General features: G+C 43.4%; 1 protein-coding gene across 3 annotated transcripts in view; it reads right to left on the reverse strand.

Moving 5' to 3' along the window:
• Positions 1 to 21,303, reverse strand: part of Fmn1 (formin 1) — a 366,255-nt gene that overhangs the window by 12,360 nt on the left and 332,592 nt on the right. For all 3 annotated transcript variants that reach the window (XM_085696503.2, XM_085696502.2, XM_048459738.3), the window contains 2 exons: positions 15,924 to 15,975; positions 11,199 to 11,348 (listed from right to left, as the gene is read on the reverse strand). In XM_085696503.2, coding sequence (XP_085552629.2) covers positions 11,199 to 11,348; positions 15,924 to 15,975 — 202 coding nt within the window. The remainder of the gene's footprint in view (positions 1 to 11,198; positions 11,349 to 15,923; positions 15,976 to 21,303) is intronic.

Below are 21,303 nucleotides of genomic sequence, written 5' to 3' on the forward strand. Positions count from 1 at the left end.
GCACTTTGTGCCTCTCTTGAGGTACTTAGGGCTTTTCATCTCAGAACTGAGGGTCTTATTTCTCTTCACACTAGAACCACACGAGGAAATCACAGGCCTTCTGTATATCAGGGAACCTTTCTATTTCAATATCTACCCTGTGTCTGCATGTAAGTTCTTAGCACACATGTCCGAAGAATGAATATCTTTTCATCTTAATCAGTTTAAAAGTTTAGTAAAAGATGTATCTTTTACTAAAGTGCTGCCCTGACTTTTGAGGAAAAGATCTCCTACACGTTTAGAAGTCTAGTTCTTAGTTATAAACATGTAAGAGAAAGAGTACTGTAGGCCTCTTAATGTGCTAAATATTTATACATGCCAACTTCACATATACATGACACGATTCCTGAAGGTATCCAGGGCACTTCACCCACAAGGGAACTGAGACTACCTAGAGGAATTACAAGTTTGTTCCAGGTCAGGTGTTTCCTTATCCTACCTAGGAGGTAAAGATGGTCTTTTCTTTTTTGCATGTAATGAAAGAAAATAGGCTGGCTAGACAATCTCTAGCCATACAGATACTCAGTCTTCTCCTTGACTCCATTGTTTGGGAACTTGTTTCTGTTTCTGGCTGAAATGTGGGTTCTATTTTTGCTTCTGGTCTAAACATTTACTCTAAACTATCACACATAGCCGTTCATGACTGCTGGTAGTTAAAAGTACCTAGATTTTACTTTAAGGATTACATGCTGAGCCCTCCAAATGTAATTTTAAATACAGGATAAAGCATTCCAACATGTGTATGTTAGAGAGAGAAAAAGCTGCAACTTTGGTCCATAAATGCTTTAGCAAAACTTCTGGAAATCCTACTAGCTTTTCTTCTTTCTCACTGCAATACACAAGCTCCCCCAGGAGTCACGGCAGGCTCTAGCAAACTAACATGGCTGCCAGTGTGCACTGTGGGAAAGCACATATGCAGAAAGGATGTGTGTCTGATGCTCCTGCCCAGGGAAGTGCTCACAACCTTGGTTTCACACTAGAGGCACCGGGGAAAACAGTTTGAAAGTAGACATTGAACGTGAACGATCTGATGCCACTTCAGAGAGAGAAGACCGGGCACAGCACTTTGATGTGGATGGACTTGTCATTATGGAGGCCATTTCAGTGGGTTTTGAGGATATTCTGGGGTCCCCCTTGGTGCCACATCCCTCTTCCAGGACCTGGATACTTCTCTCTGGATGTTGGACAGCTCTGTTGACCTGGCCCTGTGGAGTTGGATCATGTCTCAAGATACCCTTCATGTATCCACAAAAGCACTGTCTTCAGTTTGCTGAATCAAGTTGTTTCTTCACGGTTCAAGGCAACTGAGCTGGTGTCCAGGCACAGTTCTAAATAAGTGACCTTCCACTACTCCCTGAGACCAACAGGGGCTATGGGAATCACTCTCATTTTATGTTTCTTGACAGAATGCATTCTCTAGGCATTTCTGAATTCTTAATGGTAGAACCATAGCACATGATTAATAGTTATGAAAGTCAAGGAAATAACTAAGGTCACTTTGCACTGATGGTTAAAAAAAACAAACAAACAAAGAAACAAAAAGACTCAGAGTGTTAATTCCTCAGCAGAAAAGAAACTTCAGTTGATGAGGACATCTCTGGTTAGTTTCTGTGTTATTCACAAAAGAAAAGAAGGTAAAAAACAGAGGGAAAGGCTACAGAGAATGTAAAACAATGAGTGACTCCAATTCATTCATCACAGGCAGGCCAGTGGGGCAACACACTTAGAAACACACACTCTCCTAGCTCCATTCTTTCCTTGGAGTCTGACCCTTGACCCTGACCATCACCCTCTTCTCTCTACTCTCACGGCCCTCAGGTCCATCTCACTAGCTGTCACAAAACAAGAGCAGCAGGAATTCAACGCAGATCCTAGGGCTTAGGACACTTAACTACTTACACATCAGGATTTCGCCTTTAAAAGTTATTCCATGATGAATTAGCCTATGATTTCTACTTCCTGAAATGTGACAGTCCCCCTACTCTGAGCCTAAGTAAGATATCTACTTACAACCAAGGATGTCCTCACACGGCCCGAATTTCAACAGCTCCACAAATCAGCCACTTCGTAGCTCTCGAGGGTTATCACTTCTAGTACCTAAACACACTTTGACTTGGAGTGATTAATCGCAGAACAAAGGCCGCTTCCGTTGGCAGAGCTTCTTGTCCTAGGCCACAGGGGAGAGGAAGTGGCGTGGGGCTAGACCTACCCTGGAATGCATGATCAGTTAAAGCCAATCACTCTGCACTTGGTAGACATAACACCCCAGCCAACCCAGAGATGTAGGTGCAGAGTGAAAGGCACCAGCGCCGCCCTTCCTCTCCTGGGAGAGGCATTCAAGAGGCAGCTTGGGAATGAAGGAGGCTGTGTCCTAAGTCTACAGATCCCCTGGAAAGGGCAGGCAGCCTCTGGAAGGCAATCTGGATGCTGATACTGAAGACAGGCTTATGCTTGCAGCTACTGATCCCCCACCTTTTGGTTTTGAAACCTCTACCACCTACTGAGTCTCACCAAAGACTAGAATTGACACAGATCGTTTCTGCAGTGGCTGCAACAACAACAAAAGAGGGTGACTGTCTGGAGCAGGCAGCCCTCCTGGCACCCCTCAAATCATACTGCCTGGGTAGCCCCCTGCTGCATACCCGCCTAAGGCCGGAGCTGTCAGGAGTACCGCATGTAAGTACTTCAGAGATATCCTGGCTGAATGAAGACTTACTTTGTGTTTCCACCCGTCTCTGCCAAGCTAGAGAAACAGTGTGGACAGACATTCTCTAAAGTCTCGCTTTGAGCTCCAAAGGAGTTTGAGGATCTCAAGCATTGGATCTCAAGGATTTTCACTTCTTTATTTTTTTCAAAACAAACTGAAAGCAATGCAGTCAAGAAGAGAGTTGAGAATTCTTTTACCCCAACAGTTGTTCTTTGTCTTTCTCATCCTGTCTGTTCTGTTTACACATTTATTAAGATTGTATACTGTTGGGCAAAAATGACCTATATGGGATTTATCTGAGGTATTCTACCACCAGTATCAAAATAACTAAGATGTCTCACTTACCAGCCATAGACATAAAATCTTAGAATCACTTTGACAGGACCAAATAAAACACAGTGACTGTGTATGTGCTCAGCATTAACTGAGTACTTGCTGTATATAAGGAAATAGGTACTATGAAGAATATAAAAATTATATATAGACTTTGCATTAATGTTATTGGGCATACAATTTATTAAAGAAATAGAATGCTTAGTACCAAATGAATGACAAATAAATCACAAAGGGCTCAAGTTGATGGCACAGTGAAGCCCCCAGCACTTTGCAGAGAAGACAGTAAACAGAGGCTGGAGAAAAGTTCATGACGGGAACAGTCTGAAATCACTACAATAAATTCTTCAAGAATAGTCTCATGACTCGGATATCATCACCTGAGACATAATGGTTATTTTTGAAAGCATGTGTTTAAGTCACTGCCATAATAGATATTTTTATAGTATGTGTTTATGTGCAACAAGCTTACATGAGGATATGAAAATACATGAGAAAATGGACATGATTAACCAAACGGAAAAGATAGTATATCTTGATCCCAGGGGTCATACTGCATAATTCTTCGAACCTATGTGCTGAGTCTTCCAAGCCCACGATTTGCAATGTGACCCCTTTAGATGTCCTTACCCCCACCTTTTCGAAGTAACAGAATTCACCCATCCTGTCAACATGCAGTTTCTTACCCCAAATTTCAGGAACTTAGGGTTTGAAGAGACCTTCAGAATGACCTACATCTAGTCATTTCTAAACTTGGCTAAGTAACAATCACTGGGGAGCTGTTACCCAAATGTTTACATCTCATATTTAAGGGCAGCAGAGTCAAGGCATTTATCAAGTCTTAGTCAAGCACAGGACACATTTTGGGCTGGGTCCTAGGACCACAGGCTTCTAGGCCCTATTCCATTGGATCCTGACTCAGTAAATAGGCTCATATTTCCACAGTGCTTTTTGGTGATGCCAATGGTCTCCCTAGTCAGCAAGCCACTGATCCCCAACTGGATTGTTTTCCTTTTGACCCTACTGAAGGAGGTCTTTTGGGGAGACTAGTGATATTCCCAAAGCCCTCTATTTCACATTTTCCTGAGATCATTTTTTCCTCCACAATCACAAGGAATCCTAATACCCACTTAATGACATTTGACTGTACTATAAGGCCCTTCCCATGCAGATAAACATATATTGGGCTCAGTGCTAGGAAATTGCCACCAAAGGCACAATAGAGAACAGGATTATGTCTTGGAAGTTGGGGGGGGGACACAAACTGGTAAATATTAAGTTACTATGGATTAAATGCTAAAGGATGCAGTAAAGACTCTTCTTGTTCATCAGCTTGAAAGAAATTAACTAAAACCTAAGCTGCTGTGGACACCGGTGAGGAACTTTTTTTGATCAAAATATCTGAGGTAGGAAGACCCACCCTAAATCCAGACCTTCGGTCTGGGTCACACCTTCTCGTGGCAGCCAATATAAAAGAAAAGGAAGAAGGAAGCTCTTGCTCTTTGCCTTCTCATTCATCAGCAAGTTCACTCTTGCAATGGTATTAGAGCCGAATTCTTTGAAATTTCAGTGAGGACCACATGAGACACCCAGCCTCATGGACTGAACAACTACTGGACATTGGGACTTCCCATGGAGAGACAGTCATTGTGGTAATAGTAGGGCCGTAAGATACTCTAATAATCCCATTTGTATGTATGTATGTATGTATGTATGTATGTATGTATGTATATATGTATGTATGTATGCAAGCATGAACCCTATCAGTTGTGCTTCGCTGGAGAACTCTGACTAATAGAGTAAGAAGGACACACCATTACAGACCAGAGGAAAATACAATTCTACCTAGTTAGGACAATCACAGAGAAGTTCTAAAAGAGCTGGTTTTGAAAGATGACTGTGCTTTGGTCAGTAGCAAACAGCTGAGAACAACACAGAGTACCAAGGCCAGAAAACCTAAGAAGTGTGAGAAAATGTTAAGGGTCATTAGAGTAGGTGCAGAGGGGGGAGGCTGTGGAAAAAGGGGCTGTCAGGTTCTAGGGTTTTATTCCTCACTCTACTGGTTATTAGAGAAACTGTGGTGTTGGTGGTTCATTTACTACCCCGTGTTTCTTTAATAACAAAGCAAAACCAACCCCCTTTTTTTTGTAGGGTTGTGAGGACCCACAAAGTCAATGCACCAGCTACGGTTAACCTCCCATTATTTCAGCAGCAATGGGAAACAGACTATGGTGAAAGCTAACTGAATGGAATGCTAAGGATGCCAGGGAGAAGAGAGCAACCCTGTGGCAGGAGACCAGTTGGGAGTGGGATGGTGGGTTTCTGATTTGGGGACAAGCTTTTGTGGATTTGACGTGAAGACCAGTAGCCACCGAGGAGGCAAAGCCAGAAGGGATCAGACAGAGAAGCTGTCTTGGAAGAGTGACGATCAACCAGGTTTCCAGCCCATTCCTGGTTGTCAAGACAAGGACGCTGCTGTGACTGGAGACTGAGGAAGCTCTGAGGGGCTGGGCCTCAGCTGAGAAGGGACAGACTGACTTGCAGAGGAAGGTGGGACAGCCTCATGACTGCAGAGGGAGATTCAGGCCTCAGTCTTAGAAAACATGTCTGTTCTGCAGGAAGACCCAGGAGGACACGGCTGGGGTGGAGGGCAAAACTGTATGTAGCTGGGGCTAGCACAGAGGGAGGATGCGCAAAGGGGGCGGGGCAGAGACAACTGAGACTTGTGAAGGCTTCATGCTTAAGGATAGGAGGAAAAAGAAACCCAGTGTACCGTGGGAGCAGAGAGGTCTCTCTGTGTGTGTGCGTGTCTCTGTGTGTGTGTATGTGTGTGTCTGTGTGCATGTCAGTATGTGAGCATACATGTGTGTGAGAGACCAATAGACACACATACACACACACACACACACACAGATGGGGGAGAGAAGGAGGAGGAGGAGGAAGAGAGAGAGAGAGAGAGAGAGAGAGAGAGAGAGAGAGAGAGAGAGAGAGAAAGTGCTATTGTCAAAAAGCAGCAATGGTGAAGTTAATCATGGATTCCACGAGTGGGAAATGTGACCAAGTCTGCCAATTGCATCATCATACAATTTTTCCCGACTCCTCTAGTAACAGAACACACGGGGCTTTAGCTGGGTACAAGGCTCCCTGCATTTCTTGGTCTGCCTTGTATTTGTCCACGAGATTCAGTTCTACCTAACGGGCTAAGAATAAAACAGATATATACACCGTCCATCTCATACAACAGACATTACAAGGCACATCCTCCCCTACCTATGGGCAGTAATGAAAGTGGTGAAGGTGGGCACGATATAAGTCATGGTCAGTTTTGGGGATAAGGACCACCTCTTAAGAATGACAGCTACAAAAGGAAGGAAACTAGGCCCCCAGCTGTGAAGCTCTTTACATCCACGTTGTTGTGCAAGGGGAAAAATACATTGTTTTCTTTAAGGAACAGTTATTTTGGTTTTTGTTATGGGAGAGAGAACTTTATCCTTACTGAGATGTAGAAGGGGACACTGGGAAAGAAATGAATAGTGAACTCTCAAAGCTGGAAAGTAGAAGAAATGATCTAATGGTACCTAGGCAAAAAAAGGCCAGAAGATGTTCTTAAAAAAAAAAAAAATCAATGATGGCTCAGCAGGTAAGAGCACTTGCTGCTTTTCTGGAGTCACAAGTTCAGTTCCCACCTTCCACATGGGAGGTTCGTAAACCCCTGTAACTCCAGTTCCAGGGGATCCAGTGCTCTCTTCTGGCTCCATGGGCACCGTACACACAGTCATGTACACACACACACACACACACACACACACACACACCAACACTTGCTCTCTCTCTCTCTCTCTCTCCCTCTCTCTCAGAAATCCACAGTCTTATCACCCTCATCATGATTTTAGTCTAGCCCTTACTCATGGCAAAACCAGCCTTTCAGATGTGAGCCTTAGCCTTTAATGGATGAGCCATCTTTTGAACCTGAAGGACATAGTTTTAATTTTGCAGTAGATTTAAGTTTATTGCAGGTAAGGTAAGGAGATTTTCCTTCCTGCGTTTATGACAACCCTGTGCTTTAATTAGGTCCAGGAAGGCTCTTAACTGTTCGTGGGCTTACATAACTGCTTTCAACTATGACAGGGAAATTTAAAGCGTTGTCCAATAACTAAGGGTTGATTATTTGCATTTTAAAGGGATTCCTTCAAATCCTGAAGCATTTTAGTGGCCAGGTAAACACAACCCTATGTAGTAGACAGCTAGGGAGAAGAAAGTTGACTTCATACAAGTCACTGGAATGGTTATGTATGTATGTCAGGAAGGAGAAAAAATAAATAAATAAATAAATAAATAAATAGGTTAACTGAGCCTTTGCAGGGAAATTCGAAATACAGATTTTTGCAGCACTGTACAATAATCAGTGGACTTAAGTAAGTGGAGGGATGAGGTTGTTAAGTCTTGGTCCTATAGCAACATAACCAATAGAGAGCTCCGAGAACAGCCTTTGAGATCCCCTAACCCAGCCTGGGTCTATCTGCTGTCAGAGCTGTGGCAGCTGCATAGTTAACCCTAACAGCTAGGTATATATGCAAAACAAAATCCTCTTGGTCTTCAGCTGGAACTAAGAAAGCAAAATAAGTAACTCCCTGTTCTCCCACCGTGCCAATTATAGCTGTGCACAGAATGAAATTTCTTACTTGCATTGCCCATAAAGTTTATAAAACTTCACGTTCACTCCTCCCTGGCCCGTCGTGGGTTTTTTAAGTGGCACTTTTACAGTTTGCCTTGGCTTAGGGTGAAGCATTTGCAGGGACTTCAAATTCCTGAAGTCCTGGCCCCCCTGGGCCATCTTCACCTTTTCCTAATTCATAGCTCACTGTGTGGCTTGTGTGCATACATGGGAAATGTCTGAAGATATCCTAGCTGGTGAAATGTTTTAGAAGCAAGGATCCATGGGACAGAAAATTAAACAAGCAAAATATACAGAAAATGAGTGAAGAACGGGTTATAGAAGTAGCAGTCAAATGTTAGGTTCTTGCGGTTGTTACGTGTGTGATTGGATAATATTTGGATTTTATGGGATGGAAAAAGGTGTGTACCAAGAATCCAGGAAGTGTTCAGATGTTAAGAGATGCAGATTCAGCCAGGTGGTGGTGGCACACGCCTTTAATCCCAGTACTGGGGAGGCAGAGGCAGGCGAATCTCTGTGAATTAATGGCAAAGTGAAGGGCAAAGATTTTGAGAGCCAACCTCTATCTAGAGGTCCCTTTTGTACTACTGAGCACTGTCTGTTGTTTGAAGGAACAGCAGAAGGAATCAGTATCCTTCACTGTAGGAAAAGCATCATCATTGGGGGCCACACAAAGATAGAGTAAGAACCTTCTGGATTTGTGCTTAGACATGGAAACGTGCTCTTTTGCCAAACACTGGCTTAAATGTCAAAGAAAAATTAAAGCTATTGATATATTACCATCTAGTAAATTGCTTTTCTAATGACACAGTTAATATGAGGATAAACCATGTCCACAGGGAATCCTCCCTCTCCACTCTTAACCACGGGGTTTACTAGTTTAATGATGACATAGCAACATTGGGCGTTTTAATACAACATTTAGAGAGTGCTCTAGCTTTAAGAGGGGGAGTTGCTAGCTTCTATGAAGGCACGTGGGTCTCAATGTTGCATTAGCCTCATGCATATTCATGAAAACCACACTAAGCAGAAAAATAAGTAAATATTCTGTTACCTAAAATTAACCTCCGGTGACTTAAAGTAGTCACAGTCATTTCATGTGGAAGCAGGGTCTAAACAGCATTTACCTTTGGGTCTTTCTCTTTGAAAATACTATTATTGATTAATCTTTTCCAGTAACTTCTTGGGTTTCTGTTGGCCTTCAAACACATTTAAAAATCAAGTGATCTCAATTTCTTGTGATGGGATTCCCAAACCACAATTCTTCCCCCAATAGTTATTTGATATCAAGCTTTCATTTGGCTATGGAGTTTGTGTTTTAAGAGTGCCTTTGAACAATTCTTGTGAGTGATGTTATATTGCCTCATGGCATTTAGTGTTACAGAGATTTAATTTATTTCTGGAAAAACTGTAATCAAAAATATACTATCAAATATCATTAAATAAGTAAGTGTCAACAAAGCAATCAAATTACTTCTAATTTCATTATAACAAGTCAAGTTAATCAGCTTATTTTATACTAATGAATATGTCATTTAAAAGCTTTAAAGCTAAACTCCTTATCATAAAGAAAAAAATTGTTTTAAAGAGCCTTCATAAGAAAATCCTGAATAATCAATTTAATTCCCTGAATGGACAGGCTAAAATGGCTTTAATGGTAGAGTTTTCTAAGCTTCCAAAAATCTTTCCTGAACCATCCTTAAAGTTCAGAGATGCTTTAGGCTGACACTTTGCTGGTGATCCATCTCTTCGGAGCATGGCTGCAATGGAGACCCCGGAAACTGCTAAAAGATCAGGGGGGCCTCTTGGGAAGTCATGACCCTGGGAAGGTGCTGGTTTACAGAGTGTGAAGCAAGCAATTCCCCAGCTGTACCCAGGAAACAATGCTGCCAATGCCCATGCTGGGAACCAGAGAAAAAGTCACTCAGAAGGATGATCGGACACCACCACAGCAGAACCACAGATAGTCTGGTCTGGTTTCTGTGAGTGTGGGGGCAGGGTGTGCTTTAATTCAGCATGCAGTTCAAGATTTCTATGGATTTGTTAAAACAAAACCCTTTCTGGGTTTTTGTTTGTTTGCTTTTGGACCATTTTAAGGCTTCGGAGATAATTCATTAAGAAGTACACTGAAAATCCGAGTAGAAAATTCCTAAGTAAAGGCTGCGTGTTCGGAACTCCCTGCCAGGAGCTCGGCAGCCCAGTGAGGCTGTGGAGATGCAGTGACCCGGCAATGAAGCAGAAGTCATATCAGATCAGGAAGAGGAACTGCACTCTTCTAGTCTCAGCAAGACTGTTCCCTGGAAGTTAATTTAGGTTATGATACCTGGGGTGAGAATGCAGATTTGGGGACATTTTTCAGGATTTCCTTTTCATAATATGACCAATAAGCTACTTTCTCAAAATCAATTCTTAAGTTTTTAAATTCCTGATACCTAGTTGTTCATATTTAAGACTTGTAAACTCAGTGTCTACGTGGCATGATGATCTAGTTGGAGTACCTCTCCGGGGCATCCCTGGAAACGACTGTGTCTTTGTGTTAGAGCCATCCAGAGTCCTCCACATTCATGGTGAAGGGTAGTTATGTGTCAACCATGCGACCCTGCTGTGTTGTGGGTCCGTCTCTGCCTCGCTTTATCTTCACCGTGAGTCTTCAGCTTTTACACACTGAGCATTTCTTTCTCAGATGGCTTTGCAATAGCAACCCAGGTTGCCCTCAGAACTCGCAATCCTCTTGCGTTGGCCTCACAGACTGGGATTATAGGTATGGACCTTTCTGATAAACAGTGCTAAAGTCTCTCTCTCTCTCTCTCTCTCTCTCTCTCTCTCTCTCTCTCTCTCTCCCACCCCCCAGCAAACACACACAGTTCCTATGTTCAGAGCTGATTTTTTTTCTCTTTTACTCCCAACTAATAAAATCAAGAGACTGCAAGGAGGCCTAGCGGCACACAGTTTGATGTCCTCAGCAGGATACGGGGAGTCAGAAGTGACGCTGTAAATCCAGCGTGGGGCTTCAACACTGTGTGAAGTGTGGCCTGAGCTGGGGAGATTTCCCTTTGATGCAAATGCAGTATATTAACGGGAAAAGCATTCACTTTTATTTGTCTGTACTGTCTGCCACAGCAAAGCTGCCTCATTTAGTTTGGGCCAACGTGAAAATACACAGAGAAGCAATCTGTTGCACATTAGCACAACTTGCCTTTCATTTACTCGCTAGTAATTGGAAGGGGTTAAGAGAATGGAGCTTATCAGATCATGTGAGTGTATCTTGCCCAGTGGGGGCAGCAAGCTTTCCCTGGATTTCTCTGGGAACCCCGAGGCAAGAATCCTTCTTGGATGTTGACTTGATGCAAAAGAAAGAACACTGACACATGCGAAACAGGCATGCTTTAGAAGGCTTGGAAAGGTGGACTACTCAGGGGGCATTCACACCTCACCCGACCTTACCTTTCTTTCGATATGTTCTTACTCTCGCGTTTCCAAATGGTCTTGAAGTCGCTGCAGAACTCAAACCACACCATAAACACATAGCTGGGGGTGATCTCCTTCTCTCCAGTCTTTGGCTTCATTCCAAAATAGTCCACTGTTGCTTCAAAACTGCAGAAGGTAGGGGAGAACATGGAGGGGGTCAGGAACTGTCAACGCCAAAACCCATCACGCTGATGAGAAGGGACACTGGGAAGTTTCCCACATGATCATTCCCGAAGACAGGAGAAGAGTACCCCAAGCCCCAGGAAGCCTATGTAGATCTGCCCGTAGTCACCATGACTGGGAAAACTACTAAGTACGTCTTATCTGTGTGACCTGAGGACCAGCACAGTTCCGGGGGTTACATAACTTAAGTCTGTTCCTCATCTGAAGTTCACGTCAATTTTCTGCTCTTCACTCTGCTTAATGACTACATGTCAGACTAGGACATATTGACTTCTCCCGTAACAGTCAGTAAGATGGCTAATTGGAAACCTGGAAAACTGGGACGCTTCTGTCCTCTCTGTCCTCTGGCATGCTCTGGGTCTTGGCTCCATCTCTTGGCCTCTCACTCTCATTTTCTCAAGGGTAGAATTAAGATATGGCCTTTCAAAGGGCTTCATTTTAAACCCTGACCATGATACAAGAATATAAACCGTCAACATACAAAACGAGACATAATTGTGAGTCTAGCAAGGGTTAGATTTTTTTAAAAAAAGTCTCCAGTCAGGCTAGAAAGGTGTTCTGGTTTTTCTAAGGTAGACTCTTAGATAATGCTGTGCCCTGCCCCGTGAAGGCACCCTGCCCACTAGCCTAACTGGGCCTCCCAAGCAGCCCTCCATGGAGGCCCTAGCTTTGCAGCAATTTATAGCTCTCAACTCAGTCTCCCCCCCCCACCCCTTGCCCTCACCCACCCCAAGCTTCACAGGCTCATTTGCCAAGAGCGAGAACTCTTAAACAGCACCCTTTCAAGGGTGTTGGAAACTAATCAAAGCAGGACTGGCCAGCCAGGTTTATTACTCAATGCTCTATCATCTGTTCGGGCATGGTGGTTTTTTTTTTTTTTTTTTTTTTTTTTTTTTTTTTTTGTGGCCATCCTGAGTACTGAGTTTCTAATGGGACTCTATTCGGTGGCGACTATAAAACCCCGAAGCCCTGCGACTATTACGGAGCATACTTTCATCTCCTTCTCCGTTATTGGGCAATATGTATCTCATAAGATTTTATCACATTTCACAGATGAACTGTTAATTGATTCCATGGCTACGATTAGGTGAGATCCAAGTTGGAGCTGCTGCTCTAATCCTCATAAATTCTATGTGCTTCTGTAAATAACAAATCTGTTTTTAATGCAAATTAAAACTACTGGCCAGGGAATTTGGCCCCTAGTTATTAAAAAGCTAGAAGTGTGTAAGTGGAGAAAGGCAACGATGGCAGTAATCTCTGAAGGGACTCTCCGATAATTCCAAACACACATATTTTGCAGCAAAACTGGTAATCAAAGAAAGTAGCGAAGTCGACTCTTGCCCCAGACATAACACCTATATCTACAGCTGTCAAAATACTGATAAAACCAGATGGGTGCCGTACATCACTTACCTTTACTTCATTCAACATGGAATTTACATTGGAATATGAGGGTATGTAGAGAATTATACAACCAGTAGAGGCAGGCTGTGGATTTCCTACTGAGCTATTGGGTTTAGAACTAGAGAGGCTGAGCAGGTTAACATTTCCGATAGTCTCATCCTTCAGAGAGACAACGGAGGTCTGGGAAGACTGAATGACCTCATCCACTGGCAGAGCTGGGTCTCTATTTAGGTTCCCAACTCCCTTTGAGATGCGAGTCTTGCCCTCACCTTTGGTTGCTCATGGGCCCTGATGCAGTCAACTACCAAACAAGACAGTCACTTCCTCTTCTTTGTTCTTCAGACCCAGGTGTCACCCCAGGAGGGTGTGCCATCATTTTTCCTCTTTCCTTATATCCACTTTCTGTCTAGACACAGATATGTACATACACTGACACAGGAGAGGAAACAGTTCACCTTGTATTCAGAGGAACTCATTAGCTTCCTGTTCCACAGCAGGATGCGGTGATGGACACGCATGACCACCTGCCACGATTCTGCCATCGCTACAACACCTCCACATTATCTGAGTCCCCAAGTGCAGAGTCAGAAGTGACAGTGCTTCTGACGTCTACTCCAAACATGCTAGTGGGCTGGGGGCAGGTTCTCTCTTTCCAACTCTGTCCCCACAGCCTCTCTCTGCATGCATGCATGCGTGTGTGCGGTGGTGGTGTGTGTGTGGGATGAGGAGAGTGGGATGCCCTGCTCTCCTCTGCCAGAGGGGTTGCTGCATTTCAGCACGTTTTCCCTACGTGTTCTGGGGAAAGTAGACAGCAAGTGACTCTGCTCAGAAGAACCATGTGGAGTCCTGGGCATGCTTTGATGAAAGCCCTGTGATGCTGACAAGCACTGTCGCCCCAAGGGGACACCTCATTGGACTGCAGCGCTCCCCTTCTACTTAAGAAAAAGTTCAGAGCTACACTCTGAACCCTCTACTGTCTGAGAAAGTCCAGACTAATGTCCTTCCCAGTCAAAATGGTCGAAACGAAAATTCAGTTTTGGTTCACAGAACACTGTACCAAAAACTTGAAATTTAAGCAAGAAAATCATTGATATTTAATTGCCGGGGCAATTTTCTCCAACAGACATCTGACAAAGGATGCCGTGCTTTTTGAAATGTCCAATTCTCACCACACAACTGCCAAATAGCATTGCACTTGAAAAAGAAAGAAAAAGAAAATTTCCAATCATATGTTTTGTTTTATATCAACGCATTTCATCTCACTTTATGCCTGTCCCTGATTCTCTCCTATTACACTTCCTTGTCTAGTCCACATCCTTTTAATCTGGTCAAACCTTTTTTTTTCTTTCTTAAGTACAGATGATGATTCTATCAAAGAACCCAGAGCTATGGAAACTGCTCTACACTTAGTGTGGCGATGCCAGAGTGGAACACATCCCCTTGCTGTTTTCTCATGCGTGCCTTCAGAAACTGCTTAGGAAAAGCAAATATCCCTTGGCCTCAGAGTAAATTGTTTCTCTTGAGAATAAAGCCTAAGAATTTACTAAGGCTCACACGAATATTGCAACACTGACCACAGCCTCCTTAAAGAGTGCAAGCAAACAACCGTGGTTTCTACATTAAAGATGAGATCTAACATATTTCAAGGATGACATGAAAGCTACACTACCTTCGCCGCAAAGTCACGGAAAATGCTGACAGCCAGAAGTTATGACTCCTCTCAGCATGCCTAATACACAGCAGCCCAGGCCTCTCGAAGGTGGGCCCCTTGCCCTTCAGCAAAAGTCTTGAAAAGGGATTAGAAACTTGACGTGCACCCCGGAAGCCGAACTGCTGCCTGGCCTGCTACCAGCCTGCCCTTGTTGATAGCCTTCTCTCTGAAGGTCTCTGACACTAATTTTACACAACAAGGAAAGAAAGCGTAATGTAGGGATCAGTCCAATCGAGGAGAGCCAAAAATCTAAAAGCACAACCGTGTAATTGTCTTAGTTTTCAGCAATTATCATGATAGGATGATGCTCATGAGTCAAGAACATGTCTACACTTAGAAAACTACAAGACTGCCCTTCATTTTGCTTTCATCGGCATCTGAATTTTGTTGGCAGATTACAGCAGGAAGCAGGACTAAATGCTGGCACCTGTCTCTGGGTTTTCAGAACTGTGGCTAGAGTTAAGGAAAAGGACTCATTCCTAGTTTATGCATGCTTACATTCACAACTACGAATTTCTTCTCATCTATTTTGTAACGTTATTTTTATTTCCGTATATGCTACTTCCTTCCCCTACTACCTTATTTAATTATCTAGAACTTTCAGAATATTTAACTGTCAAATGTATGCTAGTCCTCTCTCCTGAAGGACTCCATATCCTCCCTTCTAGAAGGGAGGTACCACCGAGGGACGACTGGTGAACTAACAAAGAGAACCCTCCCCCGGGGACTGGAACAGATGGATTCTGGGTTTCACTAGGTGATGTGATGGCTGCCCTCTGGGGTCTACTTAGAGAAGCAGGAGTCAGAAAGGGGGGCTAGGCTCGAAGAACCCTAGGGTCTTTTCTGACTTCTGAGGGAGTTTTTGTGCACAGAAGGTAATACCATTTTCTACCCATCCCTTGTCTATAAAACCCTCTCCTACCTGAGAAAGAAACTGAAGTCAATCTCCAAGCTATTTATTGAAGTGGTCTAATCTAGTTATGATGTAGAAAGAAAGTCAACTCTCTTCCTAACTTCAATGAGGACCAGAGCAGGAAGGAGGGGCAAGCAGATGAAGCAGGATTATGACCTATGTGATAGGAGGGGTATCACTTCCAGCTTACTGTTCATAGAGGTCTCAACAGACAGGATCAAAGGGCTGACTGTTCAACACAAAGTAGGTGAGATCAGTTAGTCATAAATGGTCCAATGGCACAAGACTCTACAAGGAGGGAGGAAGCAGAGCAATGCTGCCCAGGCCTTGGGAAGGAAGGAATAGGATGAGGAGTTAGTGCTTCATGGTCGCAGAGTTTTAGATGGAAGTCTAGAGAAGATGGCTGCGCAGCATTGGGAATATTCCTTACAAAAATAAAAGTAAAGGATGTCTAGTGAGAAAGAACTGAGTCCACATCAGAGCCACTTACCTTTTCTGCGCATTCTCCAAGTGGCTTTCTTCCATTTTATGCTCTTTTTTGGCTGTGGAAGAGAAACAATCACAGTTAAACTATTTTCTTACATAATATCTATCCCTTGTATAATCATATAGCTGTGATCACACCCATTTTTTATTACAGGAACTCAAGAGTGCATTCGAGTCACACGCCTGGAGATCATACTCAGAGACATCGCCTTTTTGAGCATGGCTAGAGCTAGCCACAGTCAAATGCCTCTATTTTGTCTGGAACACCCTTAAGGGTGAGAGGAAATGATAATAATTATACCTGGAAAAATACACCAGTTGGAAACGTTCTGATAGATGTGGTTCCTGGAGCTATAGTTGGCCTCCCTATGACCCTTACCATATGCCCATGCTGTTCTCTCTCATCCCCAAACATGATACGATAATGTGTGCAGCAGCTCTGCTGGGATTCAAGGGCAAGCACAAGGATCCTTGTGCAGTCTTCCTCCCGTTGACAAGTTCATTGTCAGTCTGGGGAAAACCTATGGATGTTGGGCTCAGATCAACATTTTGTAAATGCATTGGCAAGGAAATACATAAGGTCACTATGGAAGTTGACGGCACCAAGATATGATTTCTGAATTTACAGATGAAGAGACTGTGCTCTGGAGTTATTTAATACGACTTCATTCTGAGTACTTTACAAAATTTTCCATTTTGAAGATAATATCATTATGTATGAAAGTAACACTCATACTTTTAAACTGCCCAGAAAATAAGTAGACCACAGTGTAATCATATCATCCATGGGAGACCTGAGATGACTTTAAATGAAGGAACAAAAAGTCAATCATAACGAACGATCTCTATTGAGTACTCCATGACAGCTATTAAAGGATTTACAATATCAGCATTGTATAAAACTTGGGTCTGCCACTTCCTATCTTTGTGTGTGACTATGGAGAGATTATTCGTGACCAAATGCCTAATCATTACCTCATCTGTCCTCCAGGGACAACCACAGTAATTACTGTCAAGGTTAAAGGAGATAATGCAGACACAGGGCTTAGCACACAACGCATGCTCCCTCCACGACATGACAGCATTTATTAACATCTCATCCTCATTTTCTCTGTCACTCCTTTAGAAATGGCAGTTCAAGCTGCACCCCTCCCGGTATCATACTTGACATAACTTCTAAAGTGTTCATAATGTCCTAGGAGGCCCTGGCTCCTTGGAGACACCACTCTTTCTTTCCCATGTTCGTTTCTGCGTAGTTAGGTGTGGTTTGAGCACACTGAGTGTGTGTGCATCTGAGACTCTTTGCCTCTGTGGGTTTCCTTCCCCAGAGTACTCCACCCAGACTCTCTACAGCTGTCACCCTCACTGCGCTCAGGTCTCAGCTCAAATGCCACTTTCTCTGATTGGTCTCACCAAGGAGAAGACCATCCATTGCCACCTCTCATCCCTAAGTCCTCCCTCATGGTCTCTTCCTTTCTGCTTCCTTTCTCTACCCATTGCCTCTGTCTGCTCAACAGACAACGCTGTTCCTTTAATACCACATCTGCCTACAATGCCACAGTATCATGCAAGCTCCACGAGAATAGCAGCTTCCCAGTTTTGTTCCTTTCTGCTGTAGGTCTAAATGTGGAGTTGAGTTTATATACATCAGTGTATATATTGGTCACAAAGTAATTAAAGGGAGAGACACTGGCTGTCCTAAGCAAACAATGGAATATTTAGATTATAAATGCAAGCTACTATTGTGGGATAATGTGGTATGTCATCACTATGCACATTATATTTCAAGTAATAAAATTGCAACAATATGAAATGGTCTGGCTTTGATAAGTGCATCACTTTAGTAGGGTTAAGTGGTACTGTGGCCCTCTCTTGCTATGCGATGTCCCCAATAGTCCCACTAGACATTTCTGTGTATTACTTTGATTCTTTGCCAATCAGATGCTGAGAAATAACCAGAATCTCTGAGGTTCCGAGTTTCCCTTGAATGTGAAACAAACGAATGACTTTTTTTTTTTTCATGCCAAAATGATTTTAAACTACATGCACGGCTAAGCAGAAGGAAAAATCCTTGGAGCCTCAGTGGTCTTCCCGGAGCACCTATGCTGTTCTGGCACTGGAGAGTTTCCAGTTGGCCATGTCTATGATGTGGCAAGGCAGCTATGGCCAAGCTGTCACTACACATGAACTGAGGGACAAGAAACAGTATATCCAAACCGAATAAAGCAGCAGGTAAGCCCTTCAATATCGCTCCGAATAGGGTGATGTGGAAAGAAACAAGACCTGAAAAGGCAAAGCAGGTGTTGGGGAGAGGCAGTGAACTCTACAGAATCTCGGAGAGTTTGGGAGAAAGGGTCTGAAGGAACGTGATAAGGACCAGAGGCTTTCATTTTTCCTATGTGAAGGGGCTTCTCAGGACAGACAGAAAGAGACGCACTGTGATGAGGATTCTCTACCAGCCTAGCATATCTCACTACAAGTGACATTTCTGATGGTGCCACTGACACATCTTACGTTACCAAATGCTCCATTTAAGTCAAACTCGAATATGTTGTTCAGAAAGAAAATGGTTAAAGACTGGATTCATGGACTCAGAAACTAAAATTCTAATATCGTTAACAATTAAAGCAATTTTGGGCCAAGTGTAAGAATCTTAGTGTCCTTAAATTCGATCCCTCTTTCATTTCTCAGTATTGGAGGTAAAGCCCTGGTGTGGGTAAGTGAATGACAAGTCGATATGAAAGCTCTGCTCAATTCAGGAGATGGGAGGTGCTTGTCTTATTACTGCATCTTCTACATTTCAGAGAAGGAAGGACAAGATAATATTGTTGTTGGTCATAGCTTCCTATGTGACCCAGCCTGAAGTAGCTGTTGGCATCGTGAGCTAGGTGAGTTTGTTCTTATAGTTCATGTGGCTAGAGCCTATTTTAGGTGCTTGGAATCTACTAGAAAGCAGAGCTGCCTCTCTGCAGAACTTTCACTTCAGTTAGGGAAGAAAGGCAGCTAAATCTGACAGGACAGGGTACACTATAAGCAATCTTTGGTAAGTGGTAGCAGGAGACATTCAGAGCACAGGCGATGCCCACAAAAGGAGCCTTTATGAGTGAGTTACTGAATTAGTTAGTCTAGACAGCCAAAGCTGGAATATCCATATGCTGGTACTAGGTTCAAGACATAGGGCACAATATATTGATAATAATGAGCCTTGTGAAAATTTTCCTCATCCTACAACTTTAACTTAAGTCCTTGGATCTATGTATGGAATGTACTTAATCTTCTAGTAGGCAAAGTCACATAAGTAAGTGGCATTTCAGTGTTTCTAAGTTTTCTTCCCCCCCATAATTTAAATTGTGGCATTATGAGTGGGGGTAGGGTGGATAGGTTTCTTAGGAGCCTAAGTTTGGAGGGGTTGCCAGTTAGCACCAGGAGATATGGGAAGAAATACGCACCCCCACCTTGCTCCTGGCTCTTGTTTTCAAGGCATTCTTTAAAAGCCTGCAGGAAGCTAGATATAATTAATTTCCAAATCAGGGAATAAAGTCACAGTTTTTAGGACAATAAAGGCAATTTAAAAGAATCAGAATTCCAACAAGGAGACCATTCACTTAGCATCAGTTCTGTCTTCTAAACTTCTTATCAGGGCTATGTGTCCAGGGGTGCCTAACCTTTGGACACGGCAATCTTGCATTGTTGTCTCCAAATGTGCCCAGTTCATGCATAGCTATGCTGATACACTTTTGTCAGCCTGACATGAGCTAGAGCCACCTTGGAAGAGGGGCCTCAGTGGAAGAATTGCCTCCATTGGATTGGGCATATCCGTGGGGCAACTTTTTGATGACTGTTTGATTTGGAAGGGCCCAGCCCACTGTAGGTGGTATAACCCCTGGGCAGGTGCTTTGATTTTACTTCAACAATGACCAAACACCTTTACCAGCAGATCGTGAAATGAATTTCTTCATTTATCCATAAGCAGCAATGCATTTGTTGCTTGAGATTGTAAAAATTCTTTTTTCTGTCTGCATTACATTTTCAGTTGTTACCCCCAAAGACTGGAACCTCTCAAAGTCAAACATAGTGGTAGGAATCAGCGTCCTCAGACTCCTCTTAGTGCTGATATTTTTGAGCTCCTCCTACGAATTGCAAGTGTTTTAAAAATAAATCCAGAATGGCAAGTCTTTTCTAGAATGTTTTCCAATCTGCCTTGCCTTTACTCACCAGAAGAAATCGTTATGTGTGGTAGGTGTAGCATTAGAAAATGAGTTTATTAGATAAGACTTAAAAGTCGAACATCCTCCTCGAACCATAGGCTGCCGAACAGCTGTTAGGTTTGTGTGCAGAAAACAACTGTAATCTCATTGTCTCACTGTCCGTCTCAGAGAAAGCTCCTGGCCCACCAGATGAGAGGGATCTTTTCCCCCCTCCTTCCTTCTGGGCAGTCTCAACAGTGGGCTCAGAATATCCAGTAAACCATGTTGAAAACAGATGCGCTGTCAGCTAAGCGTTCATGTTCCATTCATGGAGCACAAACAGGGTAGAATTAGTATCCTTAAGGGTCTTAGGATGTTCAGAACAGAGAAATAGCAAGAAGTCACCAGCTGCGTTTGTCCCTGAAACCACGCCTGGCTTCTGCTCTGCAGCTATGGAGGGCCTCCAGGACACTATCTTCTGAAATGAAGCCTTTTCGTCTATAAGGTCGTCTGTCGTTATAGACAGCCACTCTCCTCCATGACCCTAAGCTAGAACTACTGGGTGATATGCTGCGGCCTTGATAACTTTATGTGCTAGTTTAGTTTCTATGTTTATGTCAGAGATAAACCTTGCCTTAAACTCTTCCTCTACAGCCACCTCACCTCCCTCAGCATCCAGAGACTAGGAGATTTGACGGCATTGATTTTCTGTCTGGGTCGCTAATATTTGTTGTAAGTTCACTTTCGGCTTCCTCTGGAGTGCTTCCTTGGCGTTGGCTGATTGGCTAATTATCCGGTGCCAGAGATCTAACTTCTATCTTGTGCTTTGACACGCTTTCCTCATTCAAATGCATCCTTCCTAGGTTCAGAGGTGAAGTGAGGACTCTCCCTTTGCCTTGATCACTGAGATGCCACTGCAGGGCTATTGACTGGCCTGACTGTGTCTGCAGGAGCAGAGAAGCTGAACAGAAGAAGAGGAGGACATGGCCAGTTGGTGGAAGAGACAGAAACACACATTTGTGGAGTAGGCTCTCAGAGTTTATGTGCTCCAAAACAATCGCATTGGTAGCACCAAAGAACACTCATGAGGCAGGAGCGATGGCTCAGCCTTCCTGCTCTTGCAGAGTTCCGTTCCCGGCACCCAGGTCCAGTGGCTCTCAACTGCCTGCAACTCCAAATAGAGGGGATATGATGCTC

Source organism: Myodes glareolus, chromosome 10 (assembly GCF_982192425.1).
Source record: "Myodes glareolus chromosome 10, mMyoGla1.1, whole genome shotgun sequence".
In the NCBI taxonomy this organism is placed as follows: Eukaryota; Metazoa; Chordata; class Mammalia; order Rodentia; family Cricetidae; genus Myodes; species Myodes glareolus.